The sequence below is a fragment of the Manis pentadactyla genome, chromosome 8 (genome assembly GCF_030020395.1).
Source record: "Manis pentadactyla isolate mManPen7 chromosome 8, mManPen7.hap1, whole genome shotgun sequence".
NCBI lineage: Eukaryota > Metazoa > Chordata > Mammalia > Pholidota > Manidae > Manis > Manis pentadactyla.
The window spans coordinates 103033190-103053340 of NC_080026.1; the positions used below are offsets into that span (position 1 = coordinate 103033190).

At 35.1% G+C, this 20151-nt stretch overlaps 1 protein-coding gene across 5 annotated transcripts in view; it reads left to right on the forward strand.

Annotated features, from left to right (window-relative positions):
- The window catches only part of PCGF5 (polycomb group ring finger 5), a 129811-nt gene that overhangs the window by 102483 nt on the left and 7177 nt on the right, over positions 1 to 20151 (forward strand). For 4 of the 5 annotated variants that reach the window (XM_036924830.2, XM_036924478.2, XM_036924559.2 and 1 more), the window contains exons 8-9: positions 6332 to 6421; positions 15521 to 15580. In XM_036924830.2, the coding sequence (XP_036780725.1) occupies positions 6332 to 6421; positions 15521 to 15580 (150 nt within the window). The remainder of the gene's footprint in view (positions 1 to 6331; positions 6422 to 15520; positions 15581 to 20151) is intronic. The other variant, XM_036924900.2, reaches the window with a different exon arrangement.

Sequence of the window (20151 nt, forward strand, 5' to 3'; positions counted from 1 at the left end):
ATCAGACAAAATAGACTTCAAAACAAAGAAAGTAACAAGAGACAAGGACATTACATAATTGATAAAGGGATCAGTCCAACAAGAGGATATAACTATTATAAATATCTATGTACCCAACACAGGATCACCTATATATGTGAAACAAATACTAACAGAATTAAAAGGGGAAATAGAATGGAGTGCATTCGTTTTAGGAGACTTCAACACACCACTCACTCCAAAGGACAGATCAACCAGACAGAAAATAAGTAAGGACACAAAGGCACTGAACAGCACATTAAAACAGATGGACCTAACATATCTATAGAACATTTCCACACAAAATCAGCAGTATACACATTCTTCTCAAGTGCACATGGAACATTACAGAATAGACCACATACCAGGCCACAAAGAGAACATCAGTAAATTTTAAAAGATTGAAATTGTACCAACCAACTTCTAAGATCACAAAGGTATGAAACTAGAAATGTACAAAGAAAACAAAAAGGCTCACAAACACATGGAGGCTTAACATGCTCCTAATCAATTGATCAATAACCAAATTAAAACAGAGATCAAGCAATATATGGAGACAAAACAACAGCACAACACCCCAACTTCTGTGGGACGCAGTGAAGGCAGTTCTAAGAAGAAAGTATATAGCAATCCCAGCCTATTTAAAGAAGGAAGAACAATCCCAAATGAATAGTCTAAATTCATAATTATTGAAACTGGAAAAAGAAGAGCAAATGAGGTCCAAATTCAGCAAAAGGAGGGACATAATAAAGAGAAGAAATAAATAAAATTGAGAAGAATAAAATAGAAAAAATTAATGAAACCAAGAGCAGGCTATTTGAGAAAATAAACAAAATAGAGAAACCCCTAACAAGACTTATCAAGAAAAAAAGAGTCTACGCACATAAACAGAATCTGAAATGAGAAAGGAAAAATCACTATGGACACCACAGAAATACAAGAATTATTAGAGAATACTATGAAAAATTATGTGCTAACAAACTGGATAACCTAGAAGAAATGGACAAGTTTCTAGAAAAATACAACCTTCCAAGACTGACCCAGGAAGAAACAGAAAAAACTAAACAGACCAATTATCAGCAATGAAATGGAATCGGTAATCAAAAAACTATGCAAGAACAAAACCCCCGGACCAGATGGATTCACCACTGAATTTTATCAGGCATTTGGAGAAGACATTTTCCAAAAAATAGAAGAGGAGGGAATACTCCCAAACTCATTCTATGAAGCGAGCATCACTCTAATACCAAAACCAGGCAAACACACCACAAAAAAAGAAAACTACAAACCAATATCCCTGATGAACATAGATGCAAAAATACTCAAAATATTAGCAAACCAAATTCAAAAATACATCAAGAGGATCATACACCATGATCAAGTGGGATTCATCCCAGGGATGCAAGGATGGTACAACATTAGAAAAATCTATCAACATCATCCACCACATCAACAAAAAAGAAGGGCAAAAAACACATGATCATCTCCATAGATGCTGAAAAAGCATTCGACAAAATGCAGCATCCATTCATGATAAAAAAAAAAACTCTCAACAAAATGGGTATAGAAGGCAAGTACCTCAACATTATAAAGGCCATATTGACAAACCCACAGCCAACATAATACTTAACATCATACTTAAAACTGAAAGCTTTTCTTTTAAGATCAGGAACAAGACAAGATGCCGACTCTCCCCACTTTTATTCAACATAGTACTGGAGGTCCTAGCCATGGCAGTCAGACAACACAAAGAAATTAAAGGCACCCAGATTGGTAAGGAAGAAGTCAAACTGTCCCTGTTTGCAGATGATATAATATTGTACATAAAAACACTATAGAATCCACTCTAAAACTACTAGAACTAATATCTGAATTCAGCAAAGTTGCAGGACACAAAATTAATACACAGAAATCTGTTGCATTCCTATACACTAATGATGGAACTAGCAGAAAGAGAAATCAGGAAAACAATTCCATTCACAATTGCATCAAGAAGAATAAAATACCTAGGAATAAAGCTAATCAAGGAAGTGAAAGACGTATACCCTGAAAACTACACAACACTCTTAAGAGAAATTAAAGAGGACACTAATAAATGGAAATTCATCCCATGCTCTTGGGTAGGAAGAATTAATATTGTCAAAATGGCCATCCTGCCTAAAGCAATCTACAGATTCAGTGCAATCCTTATAAAAATACCAACAGCATTCTTCAACGACCTGGAACAAATAGTTCTAAAATTCATATGGAACCACAAAAGACCCCGAATAGCCAAAGCAATCTTGAGAAGGAAGAATAAAACAGGAGAATCTGCTTCCCAACTTCAAGCTTTACTACAAAGCCACGGTAATCAAGACAATTTGTTACTGGTACAAGAACAGAACCCATAGACCATTGGAACAGAACAGAGTCCAGATATTAACCCAAGCATATATGGTCAATTAATATATGACAAAGGAGCCATGGATATACAATGGGGAAATGACAGCCTCTTCAACAGCTGGTGTTGGCAAAACTGGACAGCTATATGTAAGAGAATGAAACTGGATTCCTAACTCCATACGCAAAAGTAAACTCAAAATGGATCAAGGACCTGAATGTAAGTCATGAAACCATACAACTCTTAGAAGAAAACATAGGCAAAACTCGCTTGAATATAAAAATGATCAACTTTTTCATGAACATATCTCCCCGGGCAAGGGAAACAATAGCAAAAATTAACAAGTGGGACTATATCAAACTAAAAAGCTTCTGTACAGCAAAGGACACCATCAGTAGAACAAAAAGGCATCCTACAGTTTGGGAGAATATATTCATAAATGACATGGGAGGTTGACTTCCAAATTATATAAAGAGCTCATGCACCTCAACAAACAAAAAGCAAATAACCCAATTAAAAAATGGGCAGAGGAGCTGAACAGACACTTCTCCAAAAAAGAAATGCAGATGGCCAACAGGCACATGAAACGATGCTCCACATCGCTAATCATCAGAGAAATGCAAATTAAAACCACAATGAGATATTCACACCAGTTAGGATGGCAAACATCCAAAAGACAAACAACAACAAATGTTGGTGAGGATGTGGAGAAGGGAATCCTCCTACACTGCTGGTGGGAATGTAAACTAGTTCAGCCATTGTGGAAAGCAGTATAGAGGTTCCTCAAAAAACTAAAAATAGAAATACCATTTGACCCAGGAATTCCACTCCAAGGAATTTACCCTAAGAATGCATCAGTCCAGTTTGAAAAAGACATATGCACCCCTATGTTTATCGCAGCACTATTTACAATAGCCAAGAAATGGAAGCAATGTAAGTGTCCATCAGTAGATGAATAGATAAAGAAGATGTGGTACATATATACAGTGGAATATTATTCAGCCATAAGAAGAAAACAAATCCTCCCATTTGCAGCAACATGGATGAAGCTAGAGGGTATTATGCTCAGTGAAATAAGCCAGGTGGAGAGAGACAAGTATCAGATGATTTCACTCATCTGTGGAGTATAAGAACAAAGCAAAAACTGAAGGAACAAAACAGCAGCAGACTCACAGAACCCAAGAATGGATTAGCGGTTACCAGAGGAAAGGGGACTGGGGAGGATGGGTGGGAAGGGAGGGATAAGGGGAATAAGGGACATTATGATTAGCACACATAATATAGGTGGGGACACAGGGAAAGCAGTATAGTACAGAGAAGAGAAGTAGTGACTATAGCATCTTACTATGCTGATGGACAATGACTGTAATGCGGTATGTGGTGGGAACTTGATAATGGGGGGAATCTAGTAACCACAATGTTGCTCATGTGATTGTATTTTAATGATACCAAAATAAAAAATAGAAAGAAAATATAACTTGTAGAATGTAATATTTATGTAATCTGTATTTTCAAATTTAACATCATGATTAAACATGATACTAATACATTTAGTTTTTTATAATTAGAGGAGATATTTAAATAACAATTATAAGTATTGCCAAAATAAGTAGCCCAGCTAAATGGATCCTATTTCTTGTTGTTGTTTAATGCCAGCATGCTTTAGGGTGTGTCGTTTTTTTTAATCTGTGATCTTTGAGATCTATTTTTACCAATTCTTTATGGGCTTCTCGTTTAGAACATAGAGCATTGTCTTTTATCACAAGGGATTTCATAAACAATGTTTCTCTAGTCCTGTGAGAGGAAAAGTGATGTTGTTTTGCAGTAGGTGAAACCAACATATTGCATCTACATAAATGCAGTTTACCGGTTTCTTCACAGGAGAGAGAATGCCCTGATGTTGATCACAGAACAACTTGTCATGTGTCCAGTGTTCAGAGAATGCTGTTCTAGGAGAATAGCTATACCATAATGAAGGAACATGGCTAAAATTTCTCACCTGCCCAAATACCAGTCTTAAAACTTGTATTAATTCTGTCTTCCTCCAAAAAAAAAAACTGAAGACAAATATAAAGACCAATTTAAATATTTCCTATATAAACAAAGACATCAAAGGCAACACAGGTTTTCAGGTTTATGTACAGCAATATTAATATGAACAGTCATCATAGCAGAAATAAAACAGTATTTGAACATAGGCATTGACAGGTATTAAAACTGTATTTTGAGGAAACCTCTAATCCTGAACTTATTTTTAAAAAATTTTTAGATGACTGATCTAAGGATTAAAAATTAACTTTTATGGTTTGGTCCTAGAAATTAAAAAATGTTTTTCAGAGACATCAATTTGTACATTAGAAAAAAATTGTGAAAGCTAATTAAAACCCTGTGTACTTGGTAAAGGCAATTTATAAATATAGTAACAGTGAAAATTGAAAATGAAATTGTTTTTTATTTGGTTTTGCACTTTATTGTCTTCTTTCAAAATACTGTGTGCTTTTTATTTTTTAATTTAAGTATGATTCATTGAGTAATTTGTTAGAGCTGAGAGAATATTATTGCCATACAGCCTTACTGCTAGCACATAGTATATTTTTCTGTAGAAAGAGATGAAAGGAGAAGAAAGTCCCCTGACTAAGGACTTTTCCTATGATTTTTAGTAATATTTACTGGTCCCCACTTACTTTGTTGCCCAACATGTTAGGAGGATGATTTAATGAAATACCTGATAGTTGAAGCTTCTGTAACAGCATTGCTAAATGGTGCAGGATAGTTTACTTTTTATATGACAATAGTGGAAGTTGTGTATGTGATTAGGAATTGCTTTCTAAATAAGTCCCACTACTTCTTTGCATATGAATTTATTTTATAGGCAAGATAAATACAATCATCTAATTTGTTCTAAAAATAAAATGTCTAAAAAACATTTTGAGGTCCATGTAAGTCACCATAACTCATCAAAAAAATGTAATTTAGCCAGTAATTGTTTAATACAATTGAACTATATTCATTTTAGACTTAACTTTGTCTCTGTCTAGCCATGCACAGGATTATTTAAAACCCATTCTTCCCCATTTACACACTTTAAAATTAAATCCTGTTAGTTTGAATAGCTAGAGAACTGAAATGTTTTATTTATAGGGATCTATGATAAATACTTGATTACGCTTTGTTAAGTTAGTAAATCATAGCCACAGTTGCTCGGCCTTAAGAGTTTGGAAGTTGTTTGTGGTTACTGCAACTTTAGAGTAAAAGTGATCATTGATAAGTACAACCCTTATTTGAAACTACATACAAGGTAAGAAGAGGGTCCTGAAAGTATCATGCAGATCACCAACACAAGCGAGGAGGCTGGAGGGCCCTCGTTGACACAAACCTGTGGCCTGGGCCTCACTGATCTGTCACCTTCGCTGTAGGGAATTACTGCAGACATGCAGAATCTTGAAGCCCTTATAAATCATGTATCCATTCATTTACCTTTTTGAATACAGACTAATAAGAGGAAAGCAAATTTCCCCAGATTTGAGGAACATGAAAGGGTTCTGAGAGATGAATTCATAAGCCAAAGGCGTAATGAGGAACTGTGAGGTTTCCATGTTTTTCCTCATTCAGTAAGAGGCAGGCACAGATAAATGTCTAAAACCTCAGTGATTGCACAGAGACATGAACTAAGAAAGTTCACATTGCATTTCAAAATGATGTGTATGAACTTGAGATACAAATTTGTGGTGCAAGACAAACAGTCATGTTACTTCTATCTGAACTGTTAATACTTATGGACCAGTGCTTTTAATAAAAATATTTTTGTTTATGGATAAATACTTCTATTTTGTTTTAACTATTTGAATATCTTTTGAAATCTGAAAAAATATGTAATGCACTTATGAATCAAAGTTACTTACGTTAATGAATCTGTAACTATTCTTTTTAAAGTTGGATGTACTGTGCAATGGTGAAATTATGGGGAAGGATCATACTATGGAATTCATCTATATGACAAGATGGCGACTAAGAGGCGAAAACGTAAATTGCTTTTTATATTTACCTATGTGTATATTTAGTTATATACCCTTATGTTACTGAGATATAATAGTACTATGTAGAACCTAAAAAAGACAGTCTAGCTTGGGTAGGAGAAAAAACTGATTCCTCTTACTGTTTCTCCCAGCTACTCCGTGATAGTTGGTCCCAAACACAAGACCAAGGTCTGTGTTAAATGTGGTTTTGTTATATTTAAGGTGAGTTTAAAACCCCATATAAATATATTCAGAACTCTACTAACCTCAAGACAGAGAAGATGGCACAATTTTTTTAACCACAGTAAAATATGGGAACTTTTAAGTATATGGAGTGGGGTTGGGAGACCCAAGTTCTGCCCTGACTAGTACATTTAATGGTTGATGTATTATTTCTCAGTCATGGTACAGGAGACAGGGTAGAATCTAGACAATCTTTTTGTCAGGTACCTCCTTTATGTTGAAAATATAAAATCAGATTGAAGGGTGAGTTTGCAGTCATTTCTGATGCCAGAATTAGATTATTGTTCCTTAGGCCATAGGCAATATGGAGAAATGATTAAAAGGAGAAAATCTAAGAAAATCAAAAAACCCAAAAGGACAATTTTGTATTTTGAACTATATCTTTGATTAGGGTTAATTAGCAGGTTCAAGCATAACTTAACTGAGTTATATGTAACATTGATACTAGGAAATGAAAGGGGATAGGGATTATAGGGCTGATATGTAGCAGTAAGAAATATAGTAGTAATGCTACAAAAAATTCCCTGCATAATCTGATTACATGAATATACATTAATTAAGATTTATTAAAAGTTATACTAGGTGACCTCTATGGTCCTTTCAGACATTAAGATGTTTATGGTACAATATGTCATAGTTTTAAACTCTAATTTTAATCTCTAAGCTAGGTTTTATTACATTTTCTTGTGAAAATATAAATTTAAAAAAATGAAATTAAGAAATTTAACCTCATAGGATTAATAATACAGGATATTAAAAGCAGGATAGGTAATACAGAGTCCAAATATAATACGGGTTGCCATGTTACAACAGTTCAAAAACATACTTGCATTGAATGTAAACATCTGTGGAGCTGTTACAAAAAACCCAAAAAATCATTTTTTGGAGGGGTGCTTGTCATTGGGTAGGACATTTGTCTATATTGTTCAGAAGAAATGTCTTGAAATGATACAATGATAAATGAAGCACCTAACTTAAGACAGAATTTTTTCTATTTGAGTACCGCTTGTGTAAAGCCTTCCTTGTGAGGCTGAATTCTCATGACAGGCAGAAAAAGTTATGCTCTAGTGCCCAGTCACCAACTAGTTGTGTGCCCTTGAAGAACTCATTAAACTTCTTTAGGACTCATTTTTAAAAACAAATCTAATTGTCTTTGTATTTGATAAATTACTACATGTCTGTGACATTTTATAGTTTCCTTCATGGTTATACATATGTCACTCTCATGTAATCCTTCCAGGTAAAATGTTTCAGGTACCAGCTACAGAGAGAGGCAGTTCCCTCTTACCTAGCACTGCTGGAGCCTAGGTGTTGTGATATTACATATAATATTAATATTATATTGATATAATTTTAGTTTTACTTGATAATTCTTTGAGCATTTCAGCATGAATTCATAATTCATCCTTGTGAATAGGTTTGCCTTAATACTGAAGAGATGTAAAGTCACCTACTGCAAGACCTCTACTAGCTCTCACTTGTCCTTCACAAGAGCCTTCGCAGGGGTCACCCACTCTGTCAATTATTTTAATGTCAAAGCATGAAAGAGCTAATTCGTAAAAATTGTTATTGATAGACTATCCGTTAAATCAGTCTTTACTGCAATTATGTTTCTTATTACACATTCCTGAATAGTTTAAATTCCTTTGTTGTTTAAGGTATATTTTAATAGAAATTGGTTCAAAAATGGTTTAGTACCTTATGATTTTTCTATCAGGTAAAAACCAAACCAATAAATACAAAAACTACCACATTTTATACTTAGTGCAACAGTGAAGTAATATATTAGCCTGTTTCATATTTTTGTCATGACAAACCTGTTTTTTGTTTTCCTCCTCCAAACCTATTTCCCTAAGTCTTCACATCTCAATTAGTAGTTCCATTTTTTCAGTTTCTCAGACCAAAATTCCTGGTCAGTCCTGAGTAGTTAATTTTACTTCATTCATCCTTAGCAAATTCTGTCACCTCTAGCACCAAAATACTATAATCGGAACCTAGTTGTGTCCCACCACCTCCACTTTTACTACTCTGGTCCAGCCACCATCACCATTCCCAGAATTTCTCTGAGTCTCCTACCTAGGCTCCATGCTTTCTACTCTTTGCTGCCACCTCTCCACCCTCCCTCCCATCTTTGCCCAGCACAACAGCCACAGTGAGCCTCTTAAACAAGTTAGAACATGTCACCTCTCTGCTCTGAGCTCTCCATTAACTTCTAATATCATTTAGATAAAAACCAAAGTCTTTCCAGAGACCAGTTGATATGAACCCCACATAATTTTCCCCAGACACATGACAGATCTCATCCTTGACTCTCTCCCTCTGGCTCACTGGCCTCTCTTTCCTCCAACATGCCAGGCTTGCTCTTGGCCCCCCAAGTACCCACCTAACTTGTCCCTTTACCCGTTCACTCAGAGAATTTTGTTTCTACATCACCTTCGCAGTAGGCCTCTGACTTCCCTTAATGTTACAACCCCCCTCTCCCAGTCTGGCACTCTGAATCCCTTTGCATGCCTTACTGTTCTGCATATGTTTCACACCACCTGACATACTATGCCTCTTATGTTTATTGTTTGTCCCCCAACTAAAACATAACCCGAGGGCAGGGATTACTTCTTGTTCACTGCTGAGTCTCTAAGCATCTAGAGCAGTACCTAGTACAGATACTCAATAAATATTTGTATGAAAAGTAAACCAAAAGAAAATTTTGTCTTTTTTAATAGTCATGCAACAATATATCTTAAGATCATCATTTATTTGAATCTCAGTTTCCCATTTGTTTTCTGTTAAGCCAATTTCCAGTTTTTGCTCTTGTTCCAATTAATTATGAATTATTGATGAATCTGGCAGTTGAAGTGAATGGACAAGTTGGCAACAAAACAATTATTTCTTGATTAAGCCCCTACTTAGCCTATTTGTTACAACCATGTTCCTTCCCATCTCCACCCTCCATTGCCATCAAGATGCCAAGCTGTCTGAAAAACTCACATTACCTGCTGGCATTGCTAACTGGCTCTGTTTTGAGCTGCGGTCAGTTTATTACCTAAACTGATGACCAGCTTGTCGTGTTTTCACTTGCTTCTAGTACTTTTTTATATTGAACATTTTAATCCACCTGACATTTGTTTATTTACACACATATCTAAAAATGAGGCTAAGACTAACTATTCTAAAAAATTTTTTTTTGCTAGAAACACAGTTTACTGAGTAATCATGCTTTACCTCACTGTTTTGAGATGTCACCGTTATCTGTATCTATGTTAACACCCCTATCTAAAACCCCTCAGTTGTTCGTTTTCTTTGAGGTAAGTTTGAGTAAAGTCCAAACTAACTTAAAAGGCAAATAGTTGGGCCTTCTAAGTTGCTTTACGATGTCTGAGAGTGTCTGTTAGGGCAAAATTCCGTAGTCTTTTTAAAATTGTGTTAGCAAGTTTTACTTAGTTTTTTTTTTTTTAGATGAATTTGAGGATGGGATTGGGTTTGGCATTGGATTAAATTTCGAGGTTGAGTTGTCGGAACCGGTGTCTTCGCAGTTCTTCATTCAGTGCTGAGGGTGTCTTCTCGTAGCTTCTCACTCCTTCTGTGTCTCTGAGTAAAGTCTGTGGTTTTCTTCCCTCTTCATATTTGATGCCGCCTCTGCCCCTCTGGGTCTTTTGCCTCAGGCAATGCTGCTCCAAATTCAGACCATCTCGTTACCTCATCCTACTTCTACACTCCTGGAAAGAATCTCAGGGAAATTGATGTGCCTCCATTTCTCAAAAGTAGCAACATACCTCCCTGTGCCACGCAGCACATGAGCTAGTCCTGGGCAGTTCCACTTCAAGTTCAGCCTCTTTTCCATGGTGCCTGTTCTTTCTGGGTCCTTGTCTTCATTGTCATGCACTTTTTTTTTTTTTAAATAATTATTTTTTATTGAAGGGTAGTTGACGCACAGTATTACATTACATTAGTTTCAAGTGTACAACACAGTGATAAAACATTTATATACATAATTCTAGGTTCCAGCTATCCCCCTACCAAGCTGTTACAATATCTTGACTATATTCCTTATGCTATACATTACATCCCGGTTACTTATTTATTTTACCATTGGAAGTCTGTCCTTATTTATTTATTTATTTATTTATTTAAATATTTATTTATTTATTTGTTTGTTTTTTTTGTGAGGGCATCTCTCATATTTATTGATCAAATGGTTGTTAACGACAATAAAATTCTGTATAGGGGAGTCAATGCTCAATGCACAATCATTAATCCACCCCAAGCCTAATTTTCGTCAGTCTCCAATCTTCTGAGGCATAACAAACAAGTTCTTACATGTAGAACAAATTCTTACATAATGAATAAGTTACATAGTGAACAGTACAAGGGCAGTCATCACAGAAACTTTCAGTTTTGCTCATGCATTATGAACTATAAACAGTTCAAATATGAATACTCATTTGGTTTTTATACTTGATTTATATGTGGATACCACATTTCTCTCTTTATTATTATTATTTTTAATAAAATGCTGAAGTGGTAGGTAGATACAAGATAAAGGTAGAAAACATAGTTTAGTGTTGTAAGAGAGCAAATGTAGATGATCAGGTGTGTGCCTGTAGACTATGTGTTAATCCAAGCTATACAAGGGCAATAAAACATCCACGTATGCAGAAGATTTCTCTCAGAACAGGGGGGGTGAGGTTCTAAGCCTCACCTCTGTTGATCCCCAATTTCTCACCTGATGGCCCCCCTGCGACTGTGCCTGTCTTAGGTTGTTCCTTCCTTGAGGAATCTTACCCGTCTCTGGCTAACCAGTCATCTTCCGGGGCCATACAGGGAAATGTAAAGTTGGTAAGTGAGAGAGAAGCTTTATTGTTTAAAAAGGTTAGCTTTTTACTTCTTTGCATATTTATGCCCTGTGGCTTCTATGCCCAGCATTTGTCTTGAGGTATCTTTACCACTTGGAAGAATTATGATACTCAGTAAATTTGATATGAGGCATGAATTCTACTTAAGGGTTGTAATTAAGAAGGAAGAAGAAAAGCTATAGAAGTAGCAGGCGGAAGAAAACATGGGAAGATTGATTATTTCTTTGACATATCTTCTTGTAGAGATACTTCAGCATGTATAGGTTTTAAACTACTAATTAAATTGCGCACACACATTAACATAATAGGAGTATAGTTACATAACCAAAGCATACCTGTAATTACCAGCCATCTCCAGTGAAACCAAGAAAACCAGTTAGGCACCTTAGGCATTTGTGAAAACTTATCTATGATATGGTGGATATTGTCCAACTGAACTTGAACAGTCTGAGAGAAATCAGACAAATTAAAACAACCCATTCCTGGGGAATGTTCACATCCCTTATGTTCTTTTAACAGTAAATAGTCTGTAGTTGTAAGATTTTGGAGCGCTACAATTTGCACTTCTCCTAATTCTTGGTTGAGTTCCAACAGTATAGATCCAGTCAAATTTGTTGTTTTACTGTATGCACAGGCCAGCTTAGATATCTCCTTCATTCCCATGGCAAGTCCAGGAGCTGGTGGGATGAGTGCATCTACAGCTGTAGCAGTGCGTGGATCTTTGTTGGGGTTTTTAGCTGATCATCTTCTGTCATGAGTCTTCCAGAGAGTGCTCATGTTGGAAGTTCCCTTTCATATCGTATCTTAGTTCATTTTTGGGGTAGCCCAATTAGGCTTTGATCTTCTGTATAGACGCAAACAGACCCTTTGCCTACACTTTTATATGCCCTTTATACCCTTGAGTAGAACTCATTGGAGGTTATCACACAGGAACTGCCCTTTTTTTTTTTTTTTTTTTTTTGGTATCACTAATCTACACTTACATGACGAATATTATGTTTACTAGGCTCTCCCCTATACCAGGTCTCCCCTATAAACCCCTTTACAGTCACTGTCCATCAGCATAGCAAAATGTTGTAGAATCACTACTTGCCTTCTCTGTGTTGTACAGCCCTCCCTTTTCTCCTACCCCCCCATGCATGTTAATCTTAATACCCCCCTACTTCTCCCCCCCCTTATCCCTACCCACCCATGTCATGCACTTTTGAAAGAATTTTATCTGTAGGAATAAAATACCTGATCAAATTTAGCTAACTCCTAGAAATTTTTCAGTTCATAACAGTATTACTGTCTCAAGATTGGCATTCATCTTTTGCTTGTTAGTGGGGGAAAATGTACCTGTTTTTTAAACCTTTGCTTCTCAAATTTTATGTGATGAGAATCACCTGGGGATCTTGGTAAATAGATTCTGACTCAGTAGGTCTGAGGCAGACTCCTAACATTTCTAACATTATGACAAGGTGGGATACTAATGCATTTGTATTTTACCATCCTTTGAGTAACAGGATTTTAGGAGATGTGTTCAGTGACCACTGGTTTGACCTGTGTCTTCCACATCTATAAATTGAGAGTGCAAAATTACAGAATTAGATCTCTGTTTGGAGGGACTTATTTATTTAGACTAATCATCAGTGTAATACCTGGGTCCTGTTTATAATATCCATGCAATATTCATTACATTTTTTGAAACGTAAATGGAATCAGAGTTCTGCAACTTATTTTTCTCATTTAATGTCTTGTAGAGAATCAGTAAACTTTGAAATAATTCTTTGTAACAAGCTGATAATATTCCATTTATGTGGCTATGGCATAATTTGATTAACACACTCCTTTGGTAAACATTTAGGTGTTCTTTGTTTTGTTTCTTTCAATTTTTTTTTTACATTATAAGCAATTCTCTATTCTGGTACCTATATCTTTTTTGCACATGTGAAAGCATATTCATTGGCTGGACTCCAGGTGGGGATTTACAACAGAGTATGCATGTTTTAAATTTTGGTAGATATTGACAAATTGTCCTCTAGAAAGGTTTTAGCACTTTATAATCATACTGATAGTGTAGGAGAGTGCTCATTTTCTCACATCCCCACCAACACTGCACATTATCAATTCTGTATTTCTTTGGTGAAGTTTCCTATCATATCCATTGCCTTGTGGATTTTTTCCCCATTGTGATGTTTGTCTTTTTCTTATTGCCTTCTAGAAACTCTGTATTCTGGGCATTAATCTTTTGTTACATAGGTTGTAGCAGTGTCCTAGTTGTATCCTGCTTCCTAGTTTTGCCTGTTTTTTTGATCATTAAAATTTGGATAACAATAGTGATCTTGAAAATTTTTAATAGGAGTTAATGAAATATTATATAATAAAGTACTTAGAAGCACATCTGACATTATAAATGTTATTTTATTAATAGCTTATTGTGTTATCTTTTATTATTATTATAATTCCTCTTCCACTTTTTCTCATTGCTGGGAGCTTGCTGTTAATATCTCTTTCTATTCAACCTCAGTTTTCATCATGAACTCATGTTCTTCCTGCCCACCTTCTCTCAGGTGAATTGAGTACCCACTCTCAGTACAGCCCCTCTTTCCCAGATGATCCTGGTTGGTTTTTCTCTTCCAGCAACCCCTGCCAGGCCATACCTAAAGTTACTGCACCACATTTGTCTTGCTTTTCTTTATTGGCATATCAAGAAATTTTAGGAGAAGTGAACATCCATTTGACTGATACCAAAGAGATTAATAGGAAAAAAATCACTTAGTGAAATGGCTTTTTCTTTCTCAATTCTTTTACTTTTGTTAAATGCTATTTGGAACTTGCATAGTTAAGCAAAGTCTGATAGCCAAGAGCTTGGGACTCTGCAAAGAGAAAGGAGAAGGTAGTGAAGGTTAGTAGTTCTGGGTATACCTTATGATAAGCCCTGTACAGAAGTTCAAGGACTAACTTCTAGAAAAAAAAACTGCTAAAGCCTCCTGGGAAATGGGAAATTTCTAAAATTTTGTTTAAAAGGCTACCAATATATTTGTTTTGATCACTGCTTAAATATTTTTTCAAAGTATGTCTTTTAAAAAGCTGCTTTGGGATGTTAGATTTGTCCTGGCTAATTATACCTCACATATTTTATGTGTTTTTATTCCACTTTGAAGAAGCATGCAATGTTGAATTCATATGCACATAATTTTAAAGTTTTTTTGTTTTATAATCCCATTAAAATGAAAATAATACTTATGTTTAATAAGTTTTTAGCATAATACAGAAAAATCAAGATTGGGAATGATTTCCTTTTAATATGAATGTTTAAACTGTTAAAAGTTAGTGAGTTTGCAGATGAATTTACTCAATAGTTTCAAAACATGTCATTCATTGATTTACTCATAAGACATGTTTGAGTGGCTGCTGTGGGCCAGGTCTTGGCTTTAGCTCTTAAGACTGCAAATACAAGTAAGATAAAGACTCAAGGAGCTCACAATCCAATGCTATTAAAATAGATACGGAGACTACAAATGGAATCTGAGTAATATGAAGAGGCTAATCTAAAACAAAATGGATCCCTTACACGTTGACGCAGGTTCCGTGCCCCTCAGAGCTCTGAGATTCTTCAACTGTGTTACTTTCAGGGGGTAGTAAAGAGGAGATCTAGGAGAGATTAATCAGAGGAAGGGATCGGAAGAAAGGGAGAAAGAGAGTGCCCCTCCTGGATTACAGAGGTGAGAGTTTTCCCAGAAATTAGTATTTGAAGAGGAGATGGAAAGGATAGGCCACCATTTTGGTAAATATTTGCAGAATATTAACAAAACTCATATTTAGATCCTAAAATTATTTCAAGCTAAATTTTACCAGTCACTAAGTTACTACAATCTTCTTTTCCCCAAAAATAACTACCATATTTTGGAAAGTGTTTACTTAAAATTAATCATGTTGACTGTTTGACGTTAAAATATTTTAAATAATCAATTTTAAATATGTATCCAGTTGTGGATGCCTCTTATCTGATGAGTTCATCTCCTCCGCAGTTTCGGTGTCTGAACTGCTCAGCTTCGCAAGTCTGCTCTCAGGATGGCCCTTTGTATCAGGTAAGAGGCACTCACGACTGTACATATGTCCCTAACTATGCCCGCCACAGTGCTAATTGCTTTCATCCCAAACTCAAGTTCCTAAAACTACAACTTTGCGAAACTAATATTTGAAGTACAAAACTTAATCTTTTCAACTTATGTTCCCAAAGTTTGCCATTATTTTAGTTCATTTGAATTGTCTGTTTAGTTTTACTGAACTAAAAACGAAATTAGAAATGTTAAGGCCATTATTTATAAGTCAGGGATATTTAATAATGACCAGTTTCAGCCCTTAAGAAATCTCTGATCCATACTTAACAATTATTTATGTGAGTGTTACTTTTATTTAATTGATCATTCTCCCACAAGTGAGAGAAAAAATGCCAGATTAGGTGAAGCTAAATAACAGCAACAGATAAATGTGTGAACCGGCTTACTAGGTATTTACTAAGTACGAAGCCCTGCCGTAAGTATTTTCTTGGGCTATTTCTTTCAATACAGAAATGATAGTGTACTAAGTTAATAGTACACTGAGAAAATTTGAACATGGACCTGAGGAGATTTATCTATTAAAGATACATTGAAAAATTTTTTTAAACAGAAGAGACTAAGTGTAGCAAAGATTACTACTGAGTTCAGTATGATCAACCTTAAACCATGGATTAGTCATAGCATTTCTTAAAAATCTCCATTGTTCTTTTATCCCCAAAATTTAACTAGTCTTCATGCTTATTTCCATGGGACCACAAAAGGAGAACTGTAATTATATAACAAACTTAACTAGCAAACATACTGCTTGCCGTTACAGTTTTAGGGTTGGGATAAATGAATGCATGTTATTATTAAAAGAACCATTTCAAATCACTAACCAAAAATGTTAAATTAGCAGTTTATCTAGAATTTCCCTTGGTCTCTTGTCAGTGCTGTGAAATGGAAGCCCCCACACTGTCATTTAAGTGCATGCTTTTAGTCCTGGTTTTGTAGCAGTGTACTAAGCAGGTATAACAACTGTGAAGGCCAAGAGAAGATCCTTTGCGGGGGGTGGGGGGATCATTCTTCTTACTTTATGCAGTTAAGGGTGAGGGGTGAGTAAATAATTTAACTGAGCTGGTGAGATTTGTATACACATGAAGTACATAGATGATTCAGCTGCTTTTAGCTTCACAGCTGATTTGGGAGTGACGAGTTAATGCTGCCACTCCTGCAGCTGTGACTCATTCATACATGGCTTTTTTGCTTTTATTCTTGGCACTGATGTCTGTTTATTTCCTTACAAATAAAGATGTTCTTAAACTCTGAAGTATTAGAGAACTAGAATAAGACCAAATTTTCAAAAATCCACACAAATTTCCCTTTCTTTTTTCAGCACTTCATTATAGTTCTGTCAGAATGTTGAACTTGCAGTAGGATGCATCTTCAGCCAAAAATCAGCTAGAAAATTTCAAGGAAAAAGTGATCATGGTTTTATTATAAGAAAATATTATGTGTATAGTTTTATACTATTAACTTTTTAAGTTTTGTGAAAATGCCCTGAAATGAACAATTTTCTAGGAAAACACCAGTGGCCCAAAATTACCCAAGAAAAAAGAAAAAGAAAACTTTAGTTAAGTCATGAAAGACAGAAATAAATTAGTGTAAAGCATTACTTCCTCAAAGGATACCTAAATAGTTTTATGGTTACATTCTCTCAAATTTCCAAGGAAGTAGATCATTCCCATTCTGAATTGTTTTAAATCATTGAAAAAGATAGAATTCTTCCAAATTCATTTTATAAAAGTAACAAAATGATAAAAACTGATCCCCAATGAGAAAATGAACATCGAATCTCATTTTGCATATAAAGATGATAAACTAGGTATACTATAATGATACATTAAAAGAATAATAAACCAAGATCAAATAGTATTTTTATCAGAAATGCAAAAACGGCTTAATGTTGAAGGAAGGGAAATATATAGATATATATATTATATTTTAGAAACATGTTTTACACACACTAGGTCAAATAAAAATCATCAGTAGATGCTGGGAAGGCATTGGATAAAAGTCAGTGTTAAGTCCCAATTTTTTCTACCAGCTTATTTTGAGAATCTTCAAAACAACTAAAAAGTTGAAATAATAATACAAAGAAATATCCTTTACTTAGATTACCAGTTAACATTTTGCAACATTTCCTTCTCCCTCTCTCCCTCTCCTTATCTAAATAATCTCTTTATAAACATATTGTTTCTTTGTGGAAACATTTGAAAGTAAATTACAAGTATCTTGACAGTTGGCCATAAACACTTCAGCATATATTTCCTGAGATCAAAGACCTTCTCATATATAACCAAAATACTTCACACATTAGAAATTTAAGTAGTACATTAAATAAATATTATAAGATGTCAATTCTCCCCATAAATTATGAAGTTTAACATAGTTCCAAACACACTTTCACCATATTCTTGTTTATATTGACAAGGTCAGTCATTCTGGAGCTCATCAGGAAATAGAAACTGATGTTTCTGGTCACATTTTTTTAAGTGAGTAATCAGAGGCCACATGCATGACCACATATTAAAATATATCTAAAGCTGAAGTAATTAAAATAGGGTACTAACTTAAACGTAAACATATGCATAAGAGGAGTAGCTCAGGAACAGACTCTAGTGTGTATGCCTCTATAGAGTGTTTCAAAACAGCAGTGAAAACAAAGACTCATGGAATAAGCATCTTTTCAGCACTGAACTGTGTGCACTGTTAGGTCCTGGGGACACAAATGAGAATGAACAAAATTATTTTCCATCATGGAGCCTATGCTCTAATGATGGTAACAGAGGAAGATAAGTAAAATTTACAGCACAGCATTAGAAGAAAAATGAGATAAATAGAATATTTTTCATAAGATAGCCAAGGGAGGACCTGTCTGAGGGGGTGGTTTTTGACCAAAATGAAGGGAGCTCACTGTGTATGTCTGGGTAGGGCATGCCAGGCCAGGGGAGCACAGTGCAGAGCTCAGGAGGGGTGGTCGCACCTGGTTGCTGGAAGATTGCACCGGCACACAGTAGCTGGCAGTGGGATGGGTGGTCATGAACTCGGAGTGTAGATATTGGGGATAGGGTGTTACCTAGTAGTTTGTTTTCAATGAATTGTACTGAAAGTGTTGGTGGTGATGGGGGTGGAATTTAAACCATATCTCACACTAAAAGCTTCTTATGGTTTAAAGTGATAAATACTAAAAATGATACCATCAAAGATCAAGAAGAAAATATAGTTGAATAATTAATCTCAAAATGGGGATGGCCTTCCTCATTGTATGTGAAAAGGAAAAAAAAGATAAACCATGCTGACTATTAATATTGAGAAGTACATGGCAAAAATACTATAATTAAGGAAATATTTGCAATACATGACAAAATGGTTTAATGTCTTTAATACATAAAGAATTCATATAAATCTGTAAGACAAAGTTCAACTTTCCATAGGAAAATGAACAAAAAACATAAGTAGGCAAGTCAAAAAAGGAGGAAACAAAACTGGCTAATAAGCATAGAAAAATGGTTAAATTCCTTAGAAGTCAAGAAATGAAAGAAGAAATAAAACACTATGTTATGCTTATTAAATTGCCAAGTCAAGAGGATAGTACTCATTATTGATTAGGCTGGTAAAGTATAAGCAGTCACCTTTCTCTTGGAAGTGTAAAACTAGAAATTTCTTGAAGTCTAGTGTGATGGTATTTATCAAAAAGCCTTTAAAAATGTGTATGCTGTTTGAACCACCTCTTGGGGTGGGAGGAGGGTTAGTTGGGGAGTGGGAAGTAGATCATTGGGTGAAGATTAATTTAAAATAGCAAAAAAATGGAATAAGCTAAATGTACAGCAAAAGATTTGATAATTTATGGTTCATTTCTGTAGAGGCACGCACACACACACAGCCTTTAAAAATGATCATGTAGGACCATATTAAATAGTGCAGGAATAAGTTTATGGAAGTTTTAAATGGACAAAATTCAGTGGACAAGATTATTTACCAAAGAATATGTGTAGCATGATTCCTGTTTTGAAAAACAATGTACATAGACAAAAAGACTAGAAGGATATACACTAAAATGATTATGGTGGTTATCTTTGGGTAGTGGGATTTTAATGATTTTCCTTGATGCTTTTCTGTATTTTCCAAATCTACAGTAAAACCAAGTTACTTTTATGATAATTTAAGAAAAATATCATAGTCGATTTTATAATATTCTATAATTACCACATTTGAAACATACCTTGGAACTGTGTATTTCCTATTTTAGTGCATGGTGAGCCTGAAGACCAGCAGCTCTGCAAAACGTAGGGCCTTGCAGTGCGGCCACCGAAACAAACACACTTCAGTGTAGGACGTGCTGAGCCACTTTACTTCAGAAAGCAAACTGAAACGCAAATATAAATCAAAGGATGTGTTAATTTCCAGTATTGTAACACATCTCAATAAATTATTAAACTTTATATGTGGTCACAGAACACACACACACAAATACTCACTTGGAGAGGAAACAAAACCGTTTTCAGCCAAAAACTGAGAGAATCCCAAGCACTGACAAGCAAGCCATTTCCCTTCCT